The sequence below is a fragment of the Bombina bombina genome, chromosome 4, assembly GCF_027579735.1.
Source record: "Bombina bombina isolate aBomBom1 chromosome 4, aBomBom1.pri, whole genome shotgun sequence".
In the NCBI taxonomy this organism is placed as follows: domain Eukaryota; kingdom Metazoa; phylum Chordata; class Amphibia; order Anura; family Bombinatoridae; genus Bombina; species Bombina bombina.
The window spans coordinates 959,015,258-959,040,071 of NC_069502.1; the positions used below are offsets into that span (position 1 = coordinate 959,015,258).

Below are 24,814 nucleotides of genomic sequence, written 5' to 3' on the forward strand. Positions count from 1 at the left end.
CACTTTAAAATTGTATTCACCATCTAATTAAACAGTATTCCAATTTACTTCTAATATCTAATTTGCTTAATTCTTTAGGTATCCTATGTTGAATAAATAGCAATGCACATGGGTGAGCCAATCACACGAGGCATCTATGTGCAGCCACCAATCAGCAGCTACTTATTTAGATGCACTTTTCAACAAAGAATATAAAGAGAATGAAGCAAATTAGATAATAGAAGTAAATTGGAAAGTTGTTTTAAATTGCATGCTCTTTCTGAATCATGAAAGAAAAAAAAATTGGGTTTCATATCCCTTTAAGAGTGTAAAATAAGAAAATACAATTAGTCAAGGTGAACATTACGCTGGCAACAAACTACATACCAAGTTATTTTCATTTACTTAGAACCCCTGATTGGAATTTGTTACCCATGTATGCTATCTCTATTGCCTCTAGTTTTCCTGGCCTGTAGCCAAAGGAATGACACTGCACAAAATGCACTTTGTTGCAGTTAATATAATGTGTTATTGTGTGAGTGTGTGAGTGTGCATGCATATATATATATATATTTAATGGAAAAAAAATTGCCTCAATATAAGAGTTTGTTCACTGTAAAATTAAACTTCCCCACCAAACAATAATTTGTGTTATTATATTATTAAATTCAGTGGATGAGGGAATTTAATTTTGGAATTTCAATGGATTGGAAACATAAAATCTACATTGACTTTCCTACTTTTTATTGTAAAAATGTATATGTGTTGTTGCACATGGTGTGTGGTGTGAATGTGTAGCGTGTGTGTATAGTTGGTGTTTGTGGTTTGTGTGCATAGCATGTGTGTGTAGTTGGTGTTTGTGTGGGTGTACTTGGCGTTTGTGGTGTGTGCATAGCATGTGTCTGTTGTTGGCGTTTGTGGTGTGTGCGCGTAGCGTGTGTGTGTGGGTGGACTTGGTGTTTGTGGTGTGTGTGCATAGCATGTGTGTGTGTGTAGTTGGCGTTTGGGGTGTGTGCAGTTGGTGTTTGTGGTGTGTGTGCATAGCATGTGGGTGTAGTTGGTCTTTGCGGTGTGTGCGCGCGTACCATGTGTGTGTGGGTGTACTTGGTGTTTGTGCATAGCATGTGTGTAGTTGGTGTTTGTGGTGTGTGCGCCTAGCATGTGTGTGGGTATACTCTGTGTTTGTGGTGTGTGTGCATAGCATGTGTGTGTGTAGTTGGTGTTTGTGGTGTGTGTATAGCATGTGTGTAGTTGGTGTTTGTGGTGTGTGCGCCTAGCATGTGTGTGGGTATACTCTGTGTTTGTGGTGTGTGTGCATAGCGTGTGTGTGTAGTTGGTGTTTGTGGTGTGTGTGTGCATAGCATGTGTGTAGTTGTTATTTGTGCTGTGTGTGCATAGCGTGTGTGTGTAGTTGGTGTTTGTGCTGTGTGTGCATAGCGTGTGTGTATGTAGTGGTATCTGTGCTGTGTGTGCATAGCGTGTATGTGTGTGTAGTTGGTGTCTTTCCTGTGTGTACATAGCATGTGTGAGTACTAGACAGTAAATTAAGTGTTTGATGCTGTATTTATGCTGATTATTGTACTCACATTACAAGGTTGTTTAAGCCTAGTATACTAATGGTCCAGGTATCCTCTGATCACTGGCAACCAGCCAGTCCTGATAACTAGACAGTTTCCTCATCTCCTTGCTGCTCTGCCTCCCTGAGTCGGCTGCCTACTATTCAGGAGAGGCCCGGCCCCATTTAATAGATTTGTGCATGGGGGGGGGGGGGGGGGGGGATTTGGTTTGGCCAAATCTTTCAGACCGATTATTCAGAAAAATGTCTGTGCTGTTCGGTATTTGTTTTGTTTTAATCTAAACAAATACTGAGTATTCATGGAGCATTTACATTTGTTTTCATTAAACAAATGTAAATGTTTCTTTGCTACAGGTGAAAAAGTTCACCTGTAGCCTTATAATTACCTCTATTGAGCTGGAGAGCCTTGCTAATCTCAACACTTCTTCACAGAGCCCAGAGTGGCTCTAATCCCAATACTTCTTCACAGAGCCCAGAGCCGCGCTAATCCCGATACTTCTTCACAGAGCCCAGAGCCACGCTAATCCCAATACTTCTTCACAGAGCCCAAAGCCATGCTAATCCCAACACTTCTTCAAAGGGCCAAGAGCGGCGCTAATCCCAACACTTCTTCAAAGGGCCAAGAGCGGCGCTAATCCCAACACTTCTTCATAGAGCCCAGAGTCGTGTTAATCCCATCACTTCTTCACAGAGTTACGAGCTGCGCTAATCCCAACACTTCTTCACCGAGCCAACAGCGGTGCTAATCCCAATACTTCTTCACAGAGCCCAGAGCCACGCTAATCCCAATACTTCTTCACAGAGCCCAAAGCCATGCTAATCCCAACACTTCTTCAAAGGGCCAAGAGCGGCGCTAATCCCAACACTTCTTCAAAGGGCCAAGAGCGGCGCTAATCCCAACACTTCTTCATAGAGCCCAGAGCCGTGCTAATCCCATCACTTCTTCACAGAGCCGCGCTAATCCCATCACTTTTTCACAGAGCCACGCTAATCCCAACACTTCTTCACAGAGCTGCGCTAATACCATCACTTCTTCACAGAGTTTAGAGCCGTGCTAATCCCAACACTTCTTCACAGAGCCACGCTAATCCCAACACTTCTTCACAGAGCCCATAGCCACGCTAATCCCAACACTTCTTCACAGAGCCCAAAGACGTGCTAATCCCATCACTTCTTCACAGAGTTTAGAGCCGCGCTAATCCCAACACTTTGTCACAGAGCCCAAAGCCGTGCTAATCCCATCACTTCTTCACAGAGTTTAGAGCCGCGCTAATCCCAACACTTTGTCACAGAGCCCAAAGCCGTGCTAATCCCATCACTTCTTAACAGAGTTTAGAGCCGCCCTAATCCCAACACTTCTTCCCATAGCCCAGAGCCGCTCTAATCCCAACACTTCTTCATAGAACCTAGAGCCACGCTAATCGACACTTCCATACAGAGCCATGCTAATCCCAACACTTCTTCACAGAACCTAAAGCCACGCTAATCCCGACACTTCTTCACAGAGCCCAGAGCCACGCTAATCCCAACACTTCTTCACAGAGCCCAGAGCCACGCTAATCCCAACACTTCTTCACAGAGCCCAGAGCCACGCTAATCCCAACACTTCTTCACAGAGCCCAGAGCCACGCTAATCCCAACACTTCTTCACAGAGCCCAGAGCCACGCTAATCCCAACACTTCTTCACAGAGCCCAGAGCCACGCTGATAGGATGTTTTAGTGCAAGCCAAACCTCCCATTGTGGGCCGGGGATCTGTACAAAAGTGTTGGGATTAGCATGCTAGAGGAAAGTATTTTAATTGAAGGTAATTTAAAGCAAACAAATGCATAATGAAGAATTTTTTCAGTATTTCTTATTTTCTTTTAATTTAGTTGGTGCATTCATTCGGTTATTGGTTTTGTAAAAACAAAATGAATATTCATGTTTCTGCACAAATTTGTATTTGTGACAAATCTGATTGCACATGTTTGCTATTTAGGATCTATACTAGAGTTCAGTGTGCAGTCTCCAAGTCCAGTGCATCCTTCTGTGTCTGCTTAACCAGTCAGGCTTTGCCATTCCTGAATAACCAGAGTCCAACATCAAGAAAAACTGATCCTACATTCCCACTTTAAAAGGTGATTTGATAAAAAAATGTTTAAACCACTATAAGATGCAAAACGTTTACTGTGGTGTAACATTCTATACCTATACCAAAGACCAAACAAAGGATATAAGAAAGGACTAAATGTAAAAAGGAATAGTGTAGTCAAAATGAATCTTTCTTGATTCAGATTTCAGATAGAAAGTTGCTTAAAATTGCATGCTCTAATTTACGCCTATTTTTAAAAATGTCTTCGTTCTCTTGGTATCTTTATTTGAAAAAGCATGAATGTAAGTATAGGGGCCGGCCCATTTTGGTTCAGCACCTCGGTAGCGCTTGCTGATTGGTGGCTACATTTAGACACCAATCAGCAAGCGCTACCCAGGTTCTGAACCAAAAATGGGTCGGCTCATAAACTTACATTCAAATAAAGATACCAAGAGAACAAATAAAAATTGATGCTAAATTTGAAAGTTGCTTAAAATTGTATGCTCTATCTAAATCATGAAAGTTTAAATTTTGACTAGACTATCGCTTTAAACTTTATTTGCATACAATGGAGGCCAGTGTGGCACTAAAGTTAGCTATGCATTTGTTTATGTATAATGTTTTGTGGATTTGTTTCTAACATATTAAAAACTTTAGTGTCTCCTTAAATTCTCACGTCTTTTAAAGAGTCATAAAGCCTACAATTTTCTTTTATGATTCAGATAGAACATGCAATTTTAAACTACTTTCCAATTTACTTATATTCCTTCATTCTCTGGTATTCTATTATTGAAAGAGCAGCAATACATTACTGAGAGCTAGCTGAACATATCAGGAAAGCCAATGGGAAGAAGTGAACATTTCAGCCACCAATCAGCAACTAGCTCCCAGTAGTGTATTGTTGTTTCTGAGTCTAATTAGTTGTGTTTTTTCAAGCATCAGAGGATATCAAGAGAATGTAGTAAACTAGATTATTGTTGTTTAAAGTTGCATGTCCTATCTGAATCATGAACATTTAATTTTAACTTTACTGTTCCTTTAAATCTCAAAACTGAGCCATAGTAGCTGATTTGTGAATTTATGCAAATCTGATTAATTGATTTATGTGGCCCTTTATGTAAATTAATGTAGTATGTAGAAAAGGTATAGTGGCATCGGGGCCAAGTGCTGGAGGGGCCACAGCAGCCAGTCTATACATAGGCATGCATAATGCAGTGGGACCTTTAATTACTGCAGGTCCATCTAACTGTCTGTCTATCTATTCTAAATATCATTATAGAGAGCAGCAGGTTTATTATTACTATTACTTAATACTGAGTTACATTTGGGGGTCCCAAAATTTTTTTTTTTTTCACCAGGGCCTAACCAGTCTCTCTGGTTTCTACCTTTGTTATTTCATATAACCGATTCACTTAAGCTCACCTATTTCTCAATTTTTTTCTGAATAAGCAGCACTGAATAAGATACAAACTGGTGAAGCTGTAGAAAAATAAATTAAAGTGAAGATACAGTGTAAAACTGTACTAAAACCAAAACCAAAAAATATATATATTCCAAAGTAAAGCGCAATCACACCTTCCATTTCAGCTGCCAGGGTTTCAACAGTCAAAACTGAGGCACTCGCTGGTCCTTTTAATCCAGTGTATGTTTTAGTGTAACGTTTCGGGGACACACTCCCTTCCTTATATTTTAATGCAAATCAAGTAGAATTAATCAGTTAACGATCAACGTCGTACCCTGTACGATGTTGGTCGCTATGGCCTTAAGGACCAGTGCCGCGATTTCGCTCAAAATAGCGAGATTGCACTATTTCTGCATGCCCCACGAGTGGGGCACTGCAGAAATAGAGTTGCAGAGTTGTTGATGCAGAGAGGGTACCATTCTTGGTGGGTGGGAGCAATAGCATGGAGGCGGGTGGGCGGCCCATGGTTGCAGGGAATTCCTTTTCCTGTCCCTGCAGTGCGCGCAATACATCTGGAGCGTGCGGGGGTGGGGGTGGGGTGCGTGCGAACGTTACATTAATGTGATCATGTGAGGGAGAAAAATTAATTTTTGTAAAGGGGTCATGGAGGGGGTAGGATGTTTAGGGGGGCAGCTACACACAAACACATGTATTATAATAAAAAATAAATAAATTGCCTTTTACTTTAGTACTGGCAGTACTTAAGATGGCGGTGACAATTGTGACGTGGGGGAGGGAAAAGAGCTGTTTGAGGAGGGTCAGGGAGGGATTGGGGATGTGTCAGGTGGGAGGCTGATCTCTACACTAAAGCTAAAATTAACCCTACAAGCTCACTACAAGCTACCTAATTAACCCCACTGCTGGGCATAATACAAGTGTTGTGAGCAGCGGGATTATGCAGCCTTCTAATTAGCAAAAAGTAATGCGAAAGCTATAAATGTCTGCTATTTCTGAACAAGGGGATCCCAGAGAAGCATTTACAATCATTTTGTGCCATGATTGCACTAACTGTTTGTAAATAATTTCAGTGAGAACCCTAAAATTGTGAAAAAGTTAGAGATAATTTTAATTTCATCGCATTTGGCGGTGAAATGGTGTCATGAAATATATCAAAATGGGCCTAGATTAATACTTTCGGTTGTTTACTACACTAAAGCTAAAATTAACCCTACAAGCTCCCTAATTAACCTCTTCACTGCTGGACACAATACAAGTGTGGTGCGCAGCAGCATTTAGAAGCCTTCTAATTACCAAAAAGCAACGCCAAAACCATATATATCTGCTATTTCTGAACAAAGTGGATCCCAGAGAAGCACTTACATGTGTGCCATAATTGCACAAGCTGTTTGTAAATAATTTCAGTGAGAAACCTAAAGTTTGTGAAAAAGTGAACAATTTTTTTTTATTTGATCGCATTTGGCGGTGAAATGGTGGCATGAAATATACCAAAATGGGCCTAGATCAAAACTTTAGGTTGTCTACTAAAAAAAATTATTTACATGTGAAGTGTTATTCAGGTATTCCTGACAGATATCAGTGTTCCAATGTAACTAGCGCTAATTTTGAAAAAAAAAAAAAAATGGTTTGGAAACAGCAAAGTGCTACTTGTATTTATTGCCCTATAACTTGCAAAAAAAGCAAAGAACATGTAAACATTGAGTATTTCTAAACTCGGGACAAAATTTAGAAACTATTTAGCATGTGTGTTTTTTGGTGGCTGTAGATGGGTAACAGATTTTGGGGGTCAAAGTTAGAAAAAGTGTGTTTTTTTTTACATTTTTAATTTATCAAAATGTACATTTCCCTTGTGTTGTGAAAATACTTACCTTTTAATCTTTACAGCCGCTCCAGCTACCTCCGCCCATCGCAAAGCCTCTTCCTGGGTCTAAAATGAGGAATACGGCTTCCTCCAATCATGGCTTCGAATCAGAATCTGATTCCTCCGGGGGGTGGGGGGGAGCCGTGATTGGAGGATGACCGATCCATCATTTCTGATGTCATAAATGGCTTTGCGATGACCGGGAGAAGCTGGAGCTGCTGTGAAGTTTAAAAGATAAGTATTTTTTCACAACACGAGTGAAATGTAAATTTTGATGAATTAAAGTGCCCCTGTTTTTAATCAAATTTTTAAAAACCGGGCACTTTAGCATCAAAATTTACATCCACTTTAAGGGAAGGAAATTGAAAAATGGCCTTGTCCTTAAGGGGTTAAAGAACTTCCTAAAATTAATAACAATCTTGTAGAAAGTAGTGTGAAAAGATGAAGGACAAAATGAACTAAAACAATACACAAATATATGCATTACATAAGTGATTACAATAATAAAGGCATTATGCAGCAAACATAGCAACGATGAGCATGAGAAACATTTGTAATATAGTAAGAAAAATGTCACACGCTAACCACACCTCTGAAGTAAAAACAGTCATTAACAGGAACATTTTGCTATTTGCTAAATAAACTTCTAAGGTCACCCAATGGTATGGTTTCTAATGCAGGTCACCTTAAAACATGGCACCATGAAACCCAAGATTTTTCTTTTTCTTATTTTTCAGAATTTCAATAGAGCATGTGATTTTAAACAACTTTCCAATTTACTTTATTCTCTTGGTATCATTTTTTTGAAGGAGCATCTGTGCACTACAACTGGGAGCTCTCTGAAGACATCTGGGGAACCAATGAAAAGAGGCAATTTTGTGCATCCACCAGTCAGCAGCTATCTCCCAGTTATGCATTGCCGCTCCTGAGCCTACCTAGATATGCTTTTTAACCAAGGATACCAAGAGAAGGAAGTAATTTAGATAATAGAAGCAAATTGGAAAGTTGTATAAAATTGCATGCTCTGTCTGAATCATGAAAGAAACATTTTGAGTTTCACGTCCCTTTAAATCCATAAATGTTCCTGCTGTGATAGTGTTATGTTGTATTAGTACAAACAGTTAAAGGGACACTAAAACCAAAAGGAAACTTTCCAAATTACTTCTGTTACCTAATATGCTTTGTTCTTTTTGATCCTTTGTTGAAAAGCATACCTAGGTAGGCTCAGGAGCAGCAATTCACTGCTGGTATCTAGCTGCTGATTGGTCGATGCACATGTATGCCTCTTATGCTTGGCTTACCTGATGTGCTCAGCTAGCTCCCAGTCATCCATTGCTTCTTCTTCAACGAAGGATACCAAGAGAATGAAGCAAATTTAAAAACAGAAGTAAGTTTGAGAGTTGTTTACATTGTATGTTATTTCTGAATCATAAAGGAGAAATGTTGGGTTTCGTTCCCTTTAAACATATTTTTAGCCTCGTATTATTTTTATACAGAGCTGCTGATGACATTATTAGTTAGTAGTGATGTTGCGAATAGTTCGCTGGCGAATAGTTCCCTGCGAACATAGCATGTTCGCGTTCACTGCGGACAGCGAACATATGCGATGTTCGGTCCACCCCCTATTCGTCATCATTGAGTAAACTTTGACCCTGTACCTGACAGTCAGAATACACATTACAGCCAATCAGCAGCAGACCCTCCCTCGCAGACCCTCCCACCTCCTGGACAGCATCCATTTTAGATTCATTTGGAAGCTGCATTCTTAGTGAGAGGAGGGACAGTGTAGCTGCTGCTGATTTAATAGGGAAATCGATAGCTAGGCTAGTGTATTCAGTGTCCACTACAGTCCTGAAGGACTCATCTGATCTCTGCTGTAACGACAGCACCCCAAAAAGCCCTTTTTAGGGCTAGAACATCAGTCTGCTTTTTTTTTTTTTTCTCCTGTGTAATCTAATTGCAGTTGCCAGCCTGCCTGCCAGCGTGTGTGTCAGGTTCACAGCGTATACTGTGCCCACTTGCCCAGTGCCACCACTCATATCTGGTGTAACAGTAGTGTACATTTAAAAAAAAACAACAACACTTTTTTAACTGTGAAATAATAACAGACAGCTGCCAGTACCCAAGATGGCCACCAATAAGGCAGATGGGGAGGGTTAGAGATCTGTTTTTTTTTTTGGGGGGGGGGGGGAAGAATCAGGGAGGTTGGGGGCTAAGGGGGATGCTACACCACAGCATATGTAAATATGCTAAAAAAAAATTAAAAACCTTTTATTTTAGTACTGGCAGACTTTCTGCCAGTACTTAAGATGGCGGGGACAATTGTGGGAGGGATCAGGGGGTCTGATGTGTCAGGTGGGAGGCTGATCTCTACACTAAAGCTAAAATTAACCCTGCAAGCTCCCTACAAACTACCTAATTAACCCCTTCACTGCTAGCCATAATACACGTGTGATGCGCAGCAGCATTTAGCGGCCTTCTAATTACCAGAAAGCAACGCCAAAGTCATATATGTCTGCTATTTCTGAACAAAGGGGATCCCAGAGAAGCATTTACAACCATTTGTGCCATAATTCCACAAGCTGTTTGTAAATAATTTCAGTGAGAAACCTAAAATTGCGAACAAATTTAAGTTTTTTTTTAAATTTGATCGCATTTGGCGGTGAAATGGTGGCATTAAATATACCAAAATGGGCCTAGATCAATACTTTGGGTTGTCTACTACACTACACTAAAGCTAAAATTAACTCTACAAGCTGCCTACATGCTCCCTAATTAACCCCTTCACTGCTGGGCATAAAACACGTGTGGTGCGCAGTGGCATTTAGCAGCCTTCTAATTACCAAAAAACAACGCCAAAGCCATATAAATCTGCTATTTCTGAACAAAGGGGATCCCAGAGAAGCATTTACAACCATTTATGCTATATTTGCATAAGTTGTTTGTAAATAATTTCTGTGAGAAACCCAACGTTTGTGAAAAAGTGAACAATTTTTTTTTATTTGATCGCATTTGGCGGTGAAATGGTGGCATGAAATATACCAAAATGGGCCTAGATCAATACTTTGGGTTGTCTACTACACTACACTTAAGCTAAAATTAACTCTACAAGCTGCCTACATGCTCCCTAATTAACCCCTTCACTGCTGGGCATAAAACATGTGTGGTGCGCAGTGGCATTTAGCGGCCTTCTAATTACCAAAAAGCAACGCCAAAGCCATATAAGTCTGCTATAATGGCATGTCTGGCACACAGTGTTGGGGCAAGGGTCCATCTGACCACTGATACCTGGTTTGCAAAGCATGGTCAGGGCAGGTATATCACCTACACTGCGCACTGTGAAGCGGGCGTAACCCTTACACTACCTGATCGATACAACATCATACCTGATGTTTTAAAGCACGTTATTCCAAACAATTTAGGAATGTTAGGCGATTTATGCCCTTTATGGATTAAAACCAGACTCTGCATCAACTATGTAATTTTCCATGGGAGTTTTGCCATGGATCCCCCTACGGCATGCCACAGTCCAGGTGTTAGTGCCCTTGAAACAACTTTTCCATCACTATTGTGGCCAGAAAGAATCCCTGTGGGTTTTAAAATTCGCCTGCCTATTGAAGTCTATGGGGGTTTGCCCGGTTCGCCCGTTCGCAAACTTTTGTGGAAGTTCGCGTTCACCAACCCAATTTTTTAGGTTCGCAACATCACTATTAGTTAGCCACATATCTGATGATTCCAAGAGCTGCAGAAAATGGTGCAACATAATAACTATGTTCTGTTTCACCAGGTAATAGCTCAATAAAAACAGGTTAAAAAAATAAATTACATTTTAAAGGGACATTAAATACTAAGTAAAGACAAAATGTTGTACGCAAAACAAAGATTAGCCAGAGAATGATATGCAGCTGTATTTTTACAATTGATATTATTTGTTAAAATACATTTGTACAATGTTAGCTTCCATAAAGCAAGGGGCGCCATCATATTGTAACCTAAGTTTCCTTTTCTGCTGAGGCCAATAAATGGGTCACTACAGTGCGCAGCCAATGACTGTGTGGAATGTAGGAGTATTAATGTGATGGTAAAGTTTCCAATTCGTATAATCAGATCCAGAATGTAAACAATAAACAATATTTTAGATGGACTCATCCATTCTAATGAAGATACACTATAACTTAATTTTTATGTTTAGCCACACAAAACAAAATTGTGTGAGAGCCGTATGACTAGAGCACCGATTGGAGAACAGTTCAAAACATTAGCTGCCTCACCCCCCCCCCCCCAAAAAAAAACAACAACTTTTTAAGTGGGTGGAGTGTGCAGTCTTAGAATTTAATCACAATATTAGAATGGATGAACTAAAGTCCATCTAAAATATTGTTTCCATTCCGGATCTAATTATTCGAATTTGAAACTTTACCATCATTTTAAGTCTCCACATAAACTTTTAACAGGAATTGGAAAATGCACCATTTTCAGAATAAAATTGTAGGAACATGGGGCAGAATAAATAATGTATTTTTTTTACAGAAATATTGCAATCTCAAAATGTGCATGCCGTGTGTGTGTTCACAAGTACATATATGCATATATATTTTTTAATATTTACATTGTTTAAACAGGGCTCTATAAAGACATTACAACACTAAAAATGCAACACGTAAAATAAAAAAGTATACAATGTTTGGGGAGTTACATGAAATAACAAAAAAAAATTATTATGCAGGTTTCAGTCCCTGGAAGATAAAAATGATCTCCCCAGTTCATGGGTATTTTTGCTACTGCATAACCTCATAAGATATTAATTACACTGATATAACAGTTACTCTCAAATGAGGGCACATAGGCTGGTTCCCAGCTCGCTTCACATTCAGTAATATTAGGACAATGTAAATAGTTGGCAGCACAAAACATGTGACAGAAGTTCAAGTGGTGATTCTCAAGAAAGGAGATTTTATTCTAGCAGACAACGCCCACAGTTGCGGTGAGCTCAGCCAATCACAAGTGTAGCTGGAGCCCATCCTTCTCCTCCGTTGAGTGCAAAACTGGTCACTGGCCAATAAAAAGAAGAAACTTAACTCTTTTGGTTCCGTGCAAGCAACTATTATTTTGCGAACGAACGAGCCACAGCCTTGCAGTTTACTGAGCCAACTGTTCTTGTGCCAGCAATTGTTTTCCTGCATGTGGGTCTCATTAAACAGAGAATAACTACACCACACTGCCATACATATGTATTTTTATTTTATTTTAGTACAGACAGTTCTTACTTAGAAATGTAAACAACTCTGCATTTGAGTGGTTAATAGACCATAACACTGCATGCATTGCCTGTTTCAGCGTGTTTAATTTCTAAAACATCTATGTAGTAACCACGGAACTCCACAGAATATAATAAAAATAAGACTGGATAGTAACCTATGTTAATTAGTGTATACTAGTAAAATACTGAACATAACAAACTGATAAGAATTTGTATTCACCTCCTTACATGATTTGCAATATTATATTCCAGCATAATTGTAATACACAGTGATCAAAGCCCTGACTTGAATATATTAATCTGACAGCTGTTAAGCAAAACTCCAGATTAAAAGCATTGGAAAGATGACATTTATTACATTACTGCAGTCTATATATAACATATGGATTTATTTAGCTGCATAGATAAAAGGACCATTAAAGAGTCGATGTAGTTACATTTAACACGTCACTTAGACTCTTTGCAAGCACATGGATGCACAAGTAAAATATACAGAGCAGGTCGCAACGTAGTTAGTATAAGCACTTACCAGACACATTGAGTTGACCACCAAGGAACCATCTGACTCTGCCCTGAGTAAAGTCACAGTCCTTGACTATCTGGTATGGTTTCACCCAAGTCAGTCTCTCCCTAGCCAGCACACCCCAAAAAGTCTCAGGGTTTTGAACTGAAAATTGCTGAAGTTCTTGGTAAGTTTGCACATTTGACAATGCAGCAGCTTCAGGCATATAAGACTGGACATCAAATGTTGGGTTAGCAACATGCTCAGATTGTAGCTTCTGTTTCTGGAAGGAGACACAGTACCTGACCACAGAATTTCTCCAAAGTCTTGCAGGAAAGTAATGCTTGTTGAAAATGTGTTGCAGAAGTTTTCTGCTTGTGAGTTTTGCAGCCATATTGATACTGATCTTTATAAATTATTTTCAGTACTATACAATTCTATTCCGGAAAATGAATTCTGCTTTTGCATAACATTTACTGCTTGTAAAATATAAGCAGTGATGATGATTATAAACGTGTGAGCAGTGTCCCAGCTGTAATGATTACTCTGCTGAAGATATCTGCAAGTGCAAAGCCATCTGGGTCCTAGAGCTCCACCTCATCTCATAGTCAGGAAATGCAAATGGAACTTTCTTTATAGTTCCGTCTTCTGATTCATATTTGTCCTAAGAGGCTTGTTCCCTAGCCTAATCATTGCAGTTTTGTATGTTCTGCATTTTTAGCTTTACAGATGGTGCTAGTCTCTTGCAGGGTTCTGTTATCTACTTGTAGCCTGACTAATGTTATCAGACATTTCCACTGAAATGTTACCAGCAAACTACCACTCTGAGTAAAACAAAATACACCCCCTGCAAATCAATTGTCAATGATAATATTTTTATCACGTTTTCTCTAAGTTCAGAAACTTTTTGGGAGGATTTAGTAAATTAATACCAGGTGAAGCTAATTTTCTAGTCATGAATGATTTTAGCAATTTTTCAGTACACAATTATACTGTAATAACCTTAAAGGGACAGTCTAGGCCAAAATAAACTTTCATGATTCAGATAGAGCATGTAATTTTAAACAATTTTCCAATTTACTTTTTGCTTTGTTCTCTTGGTATTCTTAGTTGAAAGCTTAACCTAGGAGGTTCATATGCTAATTTCTTAGACCTTGAAGCCCACCTCTTTCAGATGCATTTTAACAGTTTTTCACCACTAGAGGGTGTTAGTTCACATATTTCATATAGATAGCACTGTGCTCGTGCACGTGAAGATATCTGGGAGCAGGCACTGATTGCCTAGACTGCAAGTCTGTCAAAAGAACTGAAAAAAGGGGCAGTTTGCAGAGGCTTAGCTACAAGATAATCACAGAGGTTAAAAGTATATTATTATAACTGTGTTTGTTATGCAAAACTGGGAAATGGGTATTAAAGGGATTATCTTTCTTTTAAAACAATAAAAATTCTGGTGTAGACTGTCCCTTTAAATAGACAGTGTATACAATTTTTTCTCTCTCCTTTAATTTGTTGCCAACGACTATATTGCTGCTTTAAAGGAGGTGACGTGAAAAATACATCTGTCAAGGAACATTATACAAAGCATTTCTTTAACCTCTTTGTGCCGGGGGCAAGTGTTTCCTATGTAAAAACGTGCTGGCAAAATGAAATCATGCGATGGTCAATGCAATCATGTGATTTCAAGGCCGTAATCATATCCTGGGGGACTGCTTCCGATGCTATGCATGCCCCAGTCCCATTTGCATTCCTTAAATGGAGGATATAGTGCAGGACGCCATATAAGTTACCGCGCTCCATGCAGTCCTAACAGCGTTAAAGCCCAGTGCTGTTATGCATTTTTCATAAGTGTCCTCCCTTAAAGGAACACAAAACCCCATTTTTTTTCTTTCATGGTTCAGATAGAGCATGCAATTTAAAACAACTTTTTAATTTACTCCTATTATAATTTTTTCCCTTCGTTCTCTTGCTATCTTTATTTGAAAAAAGCAGGAATGTAAGCATAGGAGCCTGCCCATTTTTGGTTCAGAACTTGGGTAGCACCTGCTGATTGGTGGCTAAATATCCCTATAAAATGGCAATAAGGCAACCTAACCAATGAGCCATTTTACATGCTGGAGTGTATTACATTGTTCACAAATAGTTCCTTTACCTTTATATTGGAATTTGAAAGAGATTATTTTGTCTGTGGTATAGAATATAGAAAAGCTGTGTAGACATAGCCAGCTGAAGAAATTACACTCCCGGTAGGAGTAACAAGTAATAAATTGTTAATTTTTAATTTTTCTCTCTTAGGGCCTGTTGATCTAAAGGTCTCTGGAATAGCGAGGTTATTAGAGGAATGCTCGCAGGACTTCTATTTCACTGGTCGAATGATCTAAAATGATCTTTTTACCCTGAAAACAGGTTGTCTCGCTAAGGCGTGTATACATTACAAAAGCACACAATACATTTCATAATTTAAAAATCATACAAAACAAATAATTTAACCATTCATACAAAAATACACAGGAAAGACTGTATTGTTAAGGTGCATCAAAAATCATAACAAAGTTCTTTACCAAAAATCATATTTTATCAAAAATGTAAAATTTGTATGTAAATTACTTAGGAATAAATCGTATTAAATATGTGCAGTGTGAATCGTAATTTAAGTACATTGGATGCGCAAAAATTACTTTGAAATTCTAACTTATAAGTACAAAATACAAAGCGTAATTGTTTTTTTGTTTCTTTTTAGCAAAATAGGCAGAAAGCAGCGTAATGTGATTTATATTGGCTGCAGGATTTAATTTGCACCCCTGCTCACTGCTAACCTCTCTCTATGGTGCAAAGTGTCCCTTTCCAGCGAGCTCCATTACTTTCAATAAAAGACATCTCGCAATTCGCAGGCACTGACTCTTTTTTACGATAATTCCCCCAGGGCAGCCCCCAAGACAGTCGGCATGAAAAACCACATCTGGACATGCGAGGTTTAGAGCATCAGGCCCTAAGTATTAGACTTTAGTATACAGATAGAGATAACATCAAAAAGCATGTGTGTGTACTGAAAGTGATAAGATAAGGAGATCTGATTTCGCTGCAAGCTCAACCCATTTTAATAGGTTGTGGTTCCAAAGATCAACAATCTGCTTTTTCATATACAAAAATGAACCTAAACAATACATTTATCCTACATTTTATATTCCGCAGCTGTTATAACAAGTCATTGGAAACATGTTGAGGGATAAACAGTTTTAAAGTACACTGTCTCTTTAATTCTTTAAAGGGACATGAAAGTCAAAATTAAACTCTCATGATTCAGAATGAGCATGTAATTAAAAAAAAACAATTTACTTCCATGATCAAATTGTGCAATCTTTATAAAAATGTACCTTCTAAAGCACCAGCTCCTACTAAGCATGTGCACGAGTTTACAGTATATACCTATATGAGTTTGTGATTGGCTGATGGCAGATTAATTAAAGTGTGTAGGAGATTTTAAAATCTTAGTGTAAAGCAATAGTCTAGTAGTGTAGTAATGGCTTACATTGGCGCCACAGATGTTTTGAAACTACATTCCCCATGATGCTTTGGCACTCTGAGCATCATGGTAAATGTAGTTCCGAAATATCAGGGGAGCCATGTTAGCTATCACTGGCTCTAGTGCGAGCAAACATTTACATGTCAGCTAGCACTAAGGCGCTAAATCCCTTACATAATAGACTTCTGTGGAGGTGCGCAGGAAAATTCATGTTGGATAACACAACAGTGCAAAGCCAGTTGAGAGCAAAAAAAAAGACTTGTTCTTTTACTTCTACTAGTATTTTGCTATACTATTTCAATGAAATTACACATATCCCTTTAATTCTGCCACACAAAAAAACAACTTTATTAATAAACCCTTTGTTTGTAAGTATTACATCTAAATAACTTAAAGGGAAAGTAAAGTCCAAATTAAACATTTCATGATTCAGAAAGGGCATGTGATTTTAAAGAACTTTCTAATTTACATTTATCATCAAATTTGCTTTGTTCTCTTGACATTCTTAGTTGAAATCTAAACCTAGGAAGGCTCATATGCTAATTTCTAAGCCCTTGAAGGCTGTCACTTATCTAAATGTATTTGACAGTTTTTCACACCTAGTTAGTTCACATGTTTCATATAAATAACATTGTGCTCATGCACGAGGAGTTATTTAAGAGTCAGCACTGATTGCCTGAAATGCAGGTCTTTCAAAAGATCTGAAATAAGGAGGCAGTCTGCAGAAGTTTAGATACAAGATAATTACAGAGGTAAAAAGTATATTTCTTTTTAAACAATTCCATTTTTGGTGTTTACTATCCCTTTAAAGCCTTTATTTTCATAGCATTTTCCAGTGTTTTAGTGTGCAAGCTAGCATAGATAATCTTTACTGATCATATCTCAAAAAGCAGTACATCTTAAAGTGCTATTGTGCTCAAAAGCAACATTTTACTCACCACTTGTAATACAAGCACAATTAGTGCACTACTATTGCTCTCGGTGCTACCCAATAAAAATATAAAGCACACTAAAATAATTTTTTTTAGCCGTGTTAATACGCATTAGTTAAAATTTTAACCATCGACTTGTGATACCAGTTTATGAGTCATTCCTTGCAAAAGGCCAAGCGCAAGATAATGCTCCCTTATGCTGTCGATTGCGCTGCACTTGTAATCTAGCCCTGTATGAGGGTTTTTTTTAGCAGCAGAGTTTTGATCTCTTATGAGCCACTTTTAGCCACCAATCAGCAAGCGCTATCCAGGTGTTGAATCAAACATAGGCCGGCTCCTAAACTTACATTCCTGCTTTTCACATAAAGATACCAAAAGAACAAAGAAAAATTGATAATAGGAGTAAATTAGAAAGTTGCTAAAAATTGCATGCTCTATCTGAATCTTGAAAGAAAGAAAAAAATTGGGTTTCATATTTCTTTAATAAAAAATATCTCATAGCATTGGACCTATTTTGAGGGGTCTGGTGTCTCTAAAATGACACATCAGTCACCCCCCCTTATGTTATAAATATACAGTCAGTAGGTGATGACTTTTTACCGACATCAAAACCCTCAACATATATCCTGTGTTGCAAGGTATTTTCCAGTGTCACGACAATCACCTGATAGCTGGGCAGATCCAGGACAACCTTTTTTAAATTTAAATCGGTTAAAAGGGTCAGTAAACACCTTAAGATTTTTATATCAAATGTTAATTAATTAACTGTGCAATAAATTTTTGTTATTTATTTTGTTCCATTTTTATGTCATTTATATCTGAAAAATTAACAAATTCTAATTCTCAGAACTTGAAATGCACTTATCAAGGTTAACTCTGCTTCATATATGTCCCTAATTGGCTTTAGCAGATAACAACTACATTTTTTTTAACTTTATAAATAATACATGTATGACAGTAGCTAGCCTTTTTATCTGTGGGCTAAAGCCCAGATTGTCTCCTCTAAATAAGGCAAAAGGTGGGAGGAGTTTGGCTGTTGAAAAATAACTGTGGTAAAATGGATATTAATTTGTTTTTAAAATATTAGGAGTTGGTTCATTGATATGTTATTCTATAGCGATACAACAGAAATGTCTTGTAATTACAAGGTGTTTACTGCCCCTTTAAAGGCTCTGACTTTCCACTTTTTTATTTTGCGATTAACAGCAGTTGCGGTTCGTGAATTTTTAAGATTGTGGGGCGCTTGGCCCCACCCCTTGAAATAAAGCCCAGCCCCTCTGGGATTTTGAGATAAATAGGTAAAAAGCATATGTGCAGCATAGCATACATATAACTCTTTCCTTATATGTGACCCAAAAGCCTTGTGCCTGTTATACTGTCCCAAGGGGGTGCAGTATCAAATGGTTACTGTGGTTTTATCAGTAGCCAGGCCCAATACATACAGGTGCCAGAAAAGATAATATAAGATATACTTTAGACTCAGACTGCCTCACTGACAGTGTCAGACTTGCTGTGAAAGGAAATGAAAGCCATTAGGGATTTGGTCAGTGCGTTTAACTTCTAATTATAATTGTGCTACTGTGTGTATGTTAGGGACATATTGTCTTTAAAGTGATTGTAAAGTTTAATAAGTGCCTGATAACAAAGAATAATCTTAAAAAATGGGCTCTTCCATTCATTAAACTGTACAATGACGCTTATTTTTTAAAATACTTATTTTTGCGTTATGGTAAACATAACGCCAATCCTCCGCCCGCAGCTCCTGCTTTCTTTAGCAGATCTATGACGAATCCGGCTTCCTACAATCCTTGTGGCACCCTTTGGAGTCCAGCTCATGAGGCCCACAATGATTGGAGGAAGACAGATCGTCAGCAATATGCTAATGAAAGCAGAAGCTGCAGGCGGAGGATCGGAGTTATGTTTACCATACCGCAAAGGTAGGTATTTAAAAAAAATAAGTGTCTTTGTGATGATGAAAGCGTGTTTATTTTGCCAGGTCGTGTATTATAAATGTCACTTTTACACTTTCCATGTAATAAGCTGAGATCTCATCACCCGCGCATGTCCTGGCCGCGGCAAAATCCGACAGAACAATTTCCATCTCAGAGTTTGCTACCTCCTTTGTGTGCATGCTGCTGATTACATCATCACATTCCACACATTCCTTTTTGAAAAATCAAAACAAATAACTTCAATCACAAACAAAAAAAATATTGTGAATAAATGTGATATAAAAAGGATATCAAGTGGATGGTCCTCAGTTCCTCAAAGGGAAAAAGAGAAAACACAAAACATAGTGTAATATTGTTTAAACAATAATAGTTAAAATAGCATGTTCAAATGGCTACTCACATATGCCTGAGCTATTATCAGCTCAGGTATAAAGGCAGTCCTGAGTACAAAGCTGTCAGGATCAGCTGTGTTTGTATCTGGATTGTAACTATTATTGTTTAAACAATATTACACTATGTTTTGTGTTTTCTCCTTTTCCCTTTGAGGAACTGAGGACCATCCACACATTCCTTATTGACATATGTAGAGTGCGATTACGTAATACTGAGCATGCACACGGAGAGGTAGCACATTCTGACAAGGTAGCAATATCTGACAGAAACATCCAATGATTAATGCACCCAGACAGCAGGCAGCAAGTAAAGAACAGCTTTCAGACAGGCAGGTAGATAAAGGCAAAATGTATTGCTCCATGTTACTCCAAATTTTGTGTCACAGCATAACATTCACAGCTGTGACACATAATAATGGCACATATAAAGAAAGACAGGCAGCTTAGGTCTGACGCGTTTCATATGTTACAAACTAACTTTCTCAATGACCATGTAAATACCCATCATGCACTACTAACTTTTATACACCAGAAACAACTCCTCCCATATATCAAATGGTCAAATCACAATGTTATAAGTAATCATGCAGGTGAGTATAGGTGATTTAAAGTGGTATAAAACGATGCACATAAAAAATACCTGTTCAGAAATGCTTGTATTTATATACAAACCACATGTTAGTAGGAAAAAATAATTTAATAATATACTTGTCATATATATAGGAACAAAACAATGTTCAGAAAAAAATATATCTATATCCCCACTAACAATTTTAACTATATCATATTTAGTGCAAATTTATAATCCAGAGAATTAAAGTGACAATGTGACTTATATTTGATTTACGAAAAGTTTAACATCCCACTCTGAATTTAAACCTTTTGGCATTCTGGTATCAAGCTGAAATATCCAGAAAACTTCTCTTTTTCTGAGAATCACTCCTCTATTACCCCCTCTGGGGTGTCTGGGAATCAGCTGGATACCCTGTAATGTCAACAGGGAACTATCAGAGTTATTCTCTCTTTTGAAATGTAAGGAAATGGGAGTAATAGACTCTGGGTCCTCAATTGAATGTAAATGTTTCAAAAAGTGATCCTTGAGGGCCCGTGTGGTTTGCCCTACATACTGCCTATACCACCCCCTACAGGTCAAAAGATAAATGACATAACATGAGTTGCAAGTTATATGCTCCTGTATCTGAAAACCTTTTTTATTCGTTGTTGACACAAAACCAGTGCCAAAAGAAGCATAAGAACAGGATTTACACCTCCTGCTCCCACAATGGGCAGCATAGATGGAGACAGCAGATTCCCTAATGTTCTAGCTTTCCTAGACACAAAACAGACACCTTCTTTTACTATGCTTAGCAAACTTTCATCTGTTTCCAAAATTGGAAGAGCTGTTCGCACTATGTTACATATTTTGCCATATTCTTCACTATATGTAGTAATGAACTTTGGTTTCCCAAACCTATCTTGTCTATTCAACTTTCTAGAATAAAAAAAAATAAATTCTTTCAATTTTATCAAAATCAGTTTTTATTTTATCCAAGGCTTCTCTACAATAGCATATAGCCTCTTTCAACAAACCTTTCTGTTAAATCATTAGAGTGTTTAGAATAACTCTGTTCACTAGTACAATTTCTTTTAACTATAATGTACTGGCTTTTGGGAATGGACTTAATAACATTTTTCAGATGGCATGATTTGGCATTCAAAATGGTATTACCCGCTATCTCCTTTCGAAAAAGCTCTACCTCAATACAAGATTTCTCAACATTAGAGCATAGTCTAATGTCTAAAAAAGAAATTCTTTACTCAAAAAAGGTTGAATAAGGTCAACTGGTCCCTTCCAAATCAACAAAATATTGTCGATAAAAATAAATATACTCCTTGAAGGGATTACCATCTCCATAGACGTGGAACAGCTCCCACCAACCCAAATACAGGTTGGCATAGGAGGGGGCAAATTTTGCCCCCATAGCTGTTCCACGTCCCTGGAGAAAGAAATCCCTCTCAAAAAGAAAAAAATTGTGAGTTAATAAATATTCAACAGAGACCTTTATAAATTGTTTTAAATTTTCATCATACCTTGAATGGTTTTCGAGAAAAAATTCAATAGCATGTATGCCCTTATCATGCAGAATGCAAGTATACAATGAAACCATCTATGGTCATAAAAACAAATTCTTCATGCCATTCAAGGCTCTCTACCTGTTTAATGACATCAGTGGTGTCTCTAATGTAACTTACCAAGTTCAAAACAAATGGTTGTAAATAACAATCCATCATTTAAGAGAGAGGCTCATTAAGAGAGCCTATCCCTGCCACGATGGGCCTGCCAGGAGGGTTGCTAGCGTCCTTGTAGACTTTGGGCAAGTAGTGGAAAATAGCTGTCTTTAGATGTTCAACATATAAAAAGTCAAAAATGGCTTCAGTAATAACTCCTTCATTTAATGCCCAATCCAAAATCTTCTTCAATTCAGATTTATAAAAAAACACAGGAGGGGGTGTGTTCCTTACATGAAGATCACTGCGGTAAGCCGTCACAGCCACACTAAGTGAATGTGGGAGCAGTTCCCTGGAGTTTGCTATCTGACAGAACACTGGTAATAAGGAATGCAGCATGGGGAGAGCATACAAGGAAAGAGTTCAGTCCACTCCTCCCACAACACCATTCAGAGAACCAGCTCTGGATCTAACAGAGGCCCTAGCTCCCTCCTGTACAGCTACCTGCAGAAAACGGTCAGGCATCTAGCAGTGAGCTTCTGTGTCCGTGAAAGTTGCTCCAGGCACTGTGTTATGAGTTTCCAAGCTCTAAAGCATTGTATCTCAGTACTTCTGCGTAGCTCCCAACATTATAAACAGCCAAAGAGGGAGAATGTTCTACTCCGACAACAGAGTTCCACTGCCCCCCCCCCCCACACACACATAGGTACAATGTCTCTGTAACTGTTGCACACCACAATCTCTTTGAAAGCAAGAGAAACAGAATATGAAGATGGGGAAAAACATATATTTTTTCATTAATTTTAAAATGAGATCAGTCTTATGTATGGATTTTTTTCCCATTTACACAAAAGGATACATTCATACTCCAGAATTCAGAAGCCAAACCTTGCTATAGTGTACACAGTGATTGCTTGATCAGTGAAGTAGCTCATATATCCTAATTGGCTTTAGCAGATAAGATAAACAGTACTTGTCTATTTCAAACCCAATTTTTTAATTGTATTATTCGGCTAGACCATTCCATTTTCTTTCTTTTTTTCTTTTCTTTTTTCTTTATTAAATTCTCAAACAGTGTTATTTATAGGTTTCTATTATATATACAAGTTACATGGTAACAGAATTGTACTTTAATGAAAAAAGAAAGTAAAATATAAATGTAGACATATCCCTGTCTTGAGCTTTTTTATTGCATTTTGTGTTAGAAAGTAACTAAGAAAAATTAAGCAAGGGGAAGGGGGAGAAAGAGAGGGTGGGAGGGGTGGGAAGGGTTATGGTTGATTTGTCCATGTTGTGGTGGACTCCAACAAGGGAGGAAGGAGAGAGAGGAGAGAGGGGAGATTGTTGGGCTGAATCCAGGTGGGTACTTTCTAGAAGACGTATAACAATTTAATCTAACTCTTACCAAATCTCACTGAGTATAGGTGTTAATTTAGCTTACCCCTTATAGATTCTGTTGAAGGATCAGCCCCGGAGAGGAGATGCCTGTACAGCCTATTATCCTGTGTGCTGTCGTTGTCCAGTTGGTAATGAATATTCAAGCAATAAATGCTTTGTTTAAAATGGGAAATTAATCAGTTTCAGTTGAAATTATAGACCATCTACCTTTTAATTGTTCCGTCATGAAAAAAGTGCTATTAAAGAAAGGATATAGGATGTGTGCTCGTGTGTTGGATGGGATATATAGCAGATACGGTTCCCATTTAGATAAAAAAATATGTAATTCTTCATTCTAAGTCTCCCATAACATCAGCTTGTTCTATTAAAAGTTGTGTGTGTATCAGTTGCGTGAACTGTGTCAAATGTGGTGGTTTATGGGATATCCATTGTTTCAGAATCAATTTCCTAGCTATGAGTATAGATATGTTGTGGGAATTATGTGAAGTCCCTCTAAGGAAAAAGGTGTAGTGAAGAGATAGTGTGGTTCAATCTCTGCATACCTTTGTTAGCCAGTACTGCAGTTTACTCCAGAATTGTGTTATCTTGGGGCACTTCCAAAACAGATGTGGGATGTCTGGACTATGTAAAGAACATTTAAGACACTTATCAAGCGCTCCATGGACCCATTTAGCTCGTAGTTTAGGGATAATATAACTGAGGTGTATAAATTTGAGTTGCATTTCTCTGTGATCCATCACGAGTGTGGAATGGGTCACAAACTTAAAACTGGTGATTAATATTTCCTCATTAATATCTAAATTTATGCAAGTGTTCCATCTGTCACGTAACTAATGCATAACTGAGGGTATTTTGATAGCAATGGTTAAATTGTAGATATGGGAAATAGAATGTATTCCCTGTTTGGTCAAAGAGCATAAACTCTCTATTTGGGTATTAATTGCACAGTTAAGTCCACCAGTCAAAAACTTACTAACATAATGTGATGATTGGAAGAATGCAAAGGTACTGTGTCTAGGGAGGTCACATTTAATTTGTAAGTCCTTTAGAAAGAGTAGTTTGTTAGTTAGTGGGTCTATTAATTGTTCTACTGAGCACACGCCTCGTTCCTCCCATAGTGCGAACATTTGAGTGGTCATTCCAGGTAAGAAGGTGGCGTTACCTTGAAGTGGTAAATATTTGGTGATTGTATGGGATAAGCCCCACCATAATATCATCCATGCTCGCAGACGATCTTTGAATAATATATTTTCTTTGATTCAAGGGGGAAGAGATAGCAGAGAAGCGTGGGGGAGAAAGGCTAGATGGATTGGATATACTAGTGACTTCTCTAGTTGTCTATCATTGAAAACAGTAGTTCCCACCAGCCATTCTAGTACTAACTTAGTCAATGTGGACCAGTTGTACCATTCCACATTTGGGAGCTTTAGTCCTCCTTTGTCCACTAGTAATGCCAATTTAAGTCTGCTAATTCTTTGCTTTTTAGAGTTCCACACAAAATTGGCAAAAAAATCTATTGATCATGGTCAAGTCGGTTTTTGTTAAAAGCAAAGGTAGTAACTGAAATGGATATAAGTTTGGGCATAGCAATCATTTTTATTAAACTAATTCGACCACAATATACTTAGGAGCGCTCAAGTCTTAAAGGGACATTATATACTCATTTTTTCTTTGCATAAATGTTTTGTAGATTATCTATTTATATAGCCCATAAAGTTTT

The 24,814-nt window shown here is 38.1% G+C and overlaps 1 protein-coding gene across 1 annotated transcript in view; it reads right to left on the reverse strand.

The window, feature by feature from the left end:
* The window catches only part of ACSS1 (acyl-CoA synthetase short chain family member 1), a 275,687-nt gene extending 262,453 nt beyond the window's left edge, over positions 1 to 13,234 (reverse strand). The window contains exon 1 of the mRNA XM_053711973.1: positions 12,699 to 13,234. Coding sequence (XP_053567948.1) covers positions 12,699 to 13,065 — 367 coding nt within the window. The 5' untranslated portion in view covers positions 13,066 to 13,234. The remainder of the gene's footprint in view (positions 1 to 12,698) is intronic.
* Between the last annotated feature and the right edge of the window lie 11,580 nt (positions 13,235 to 24,814).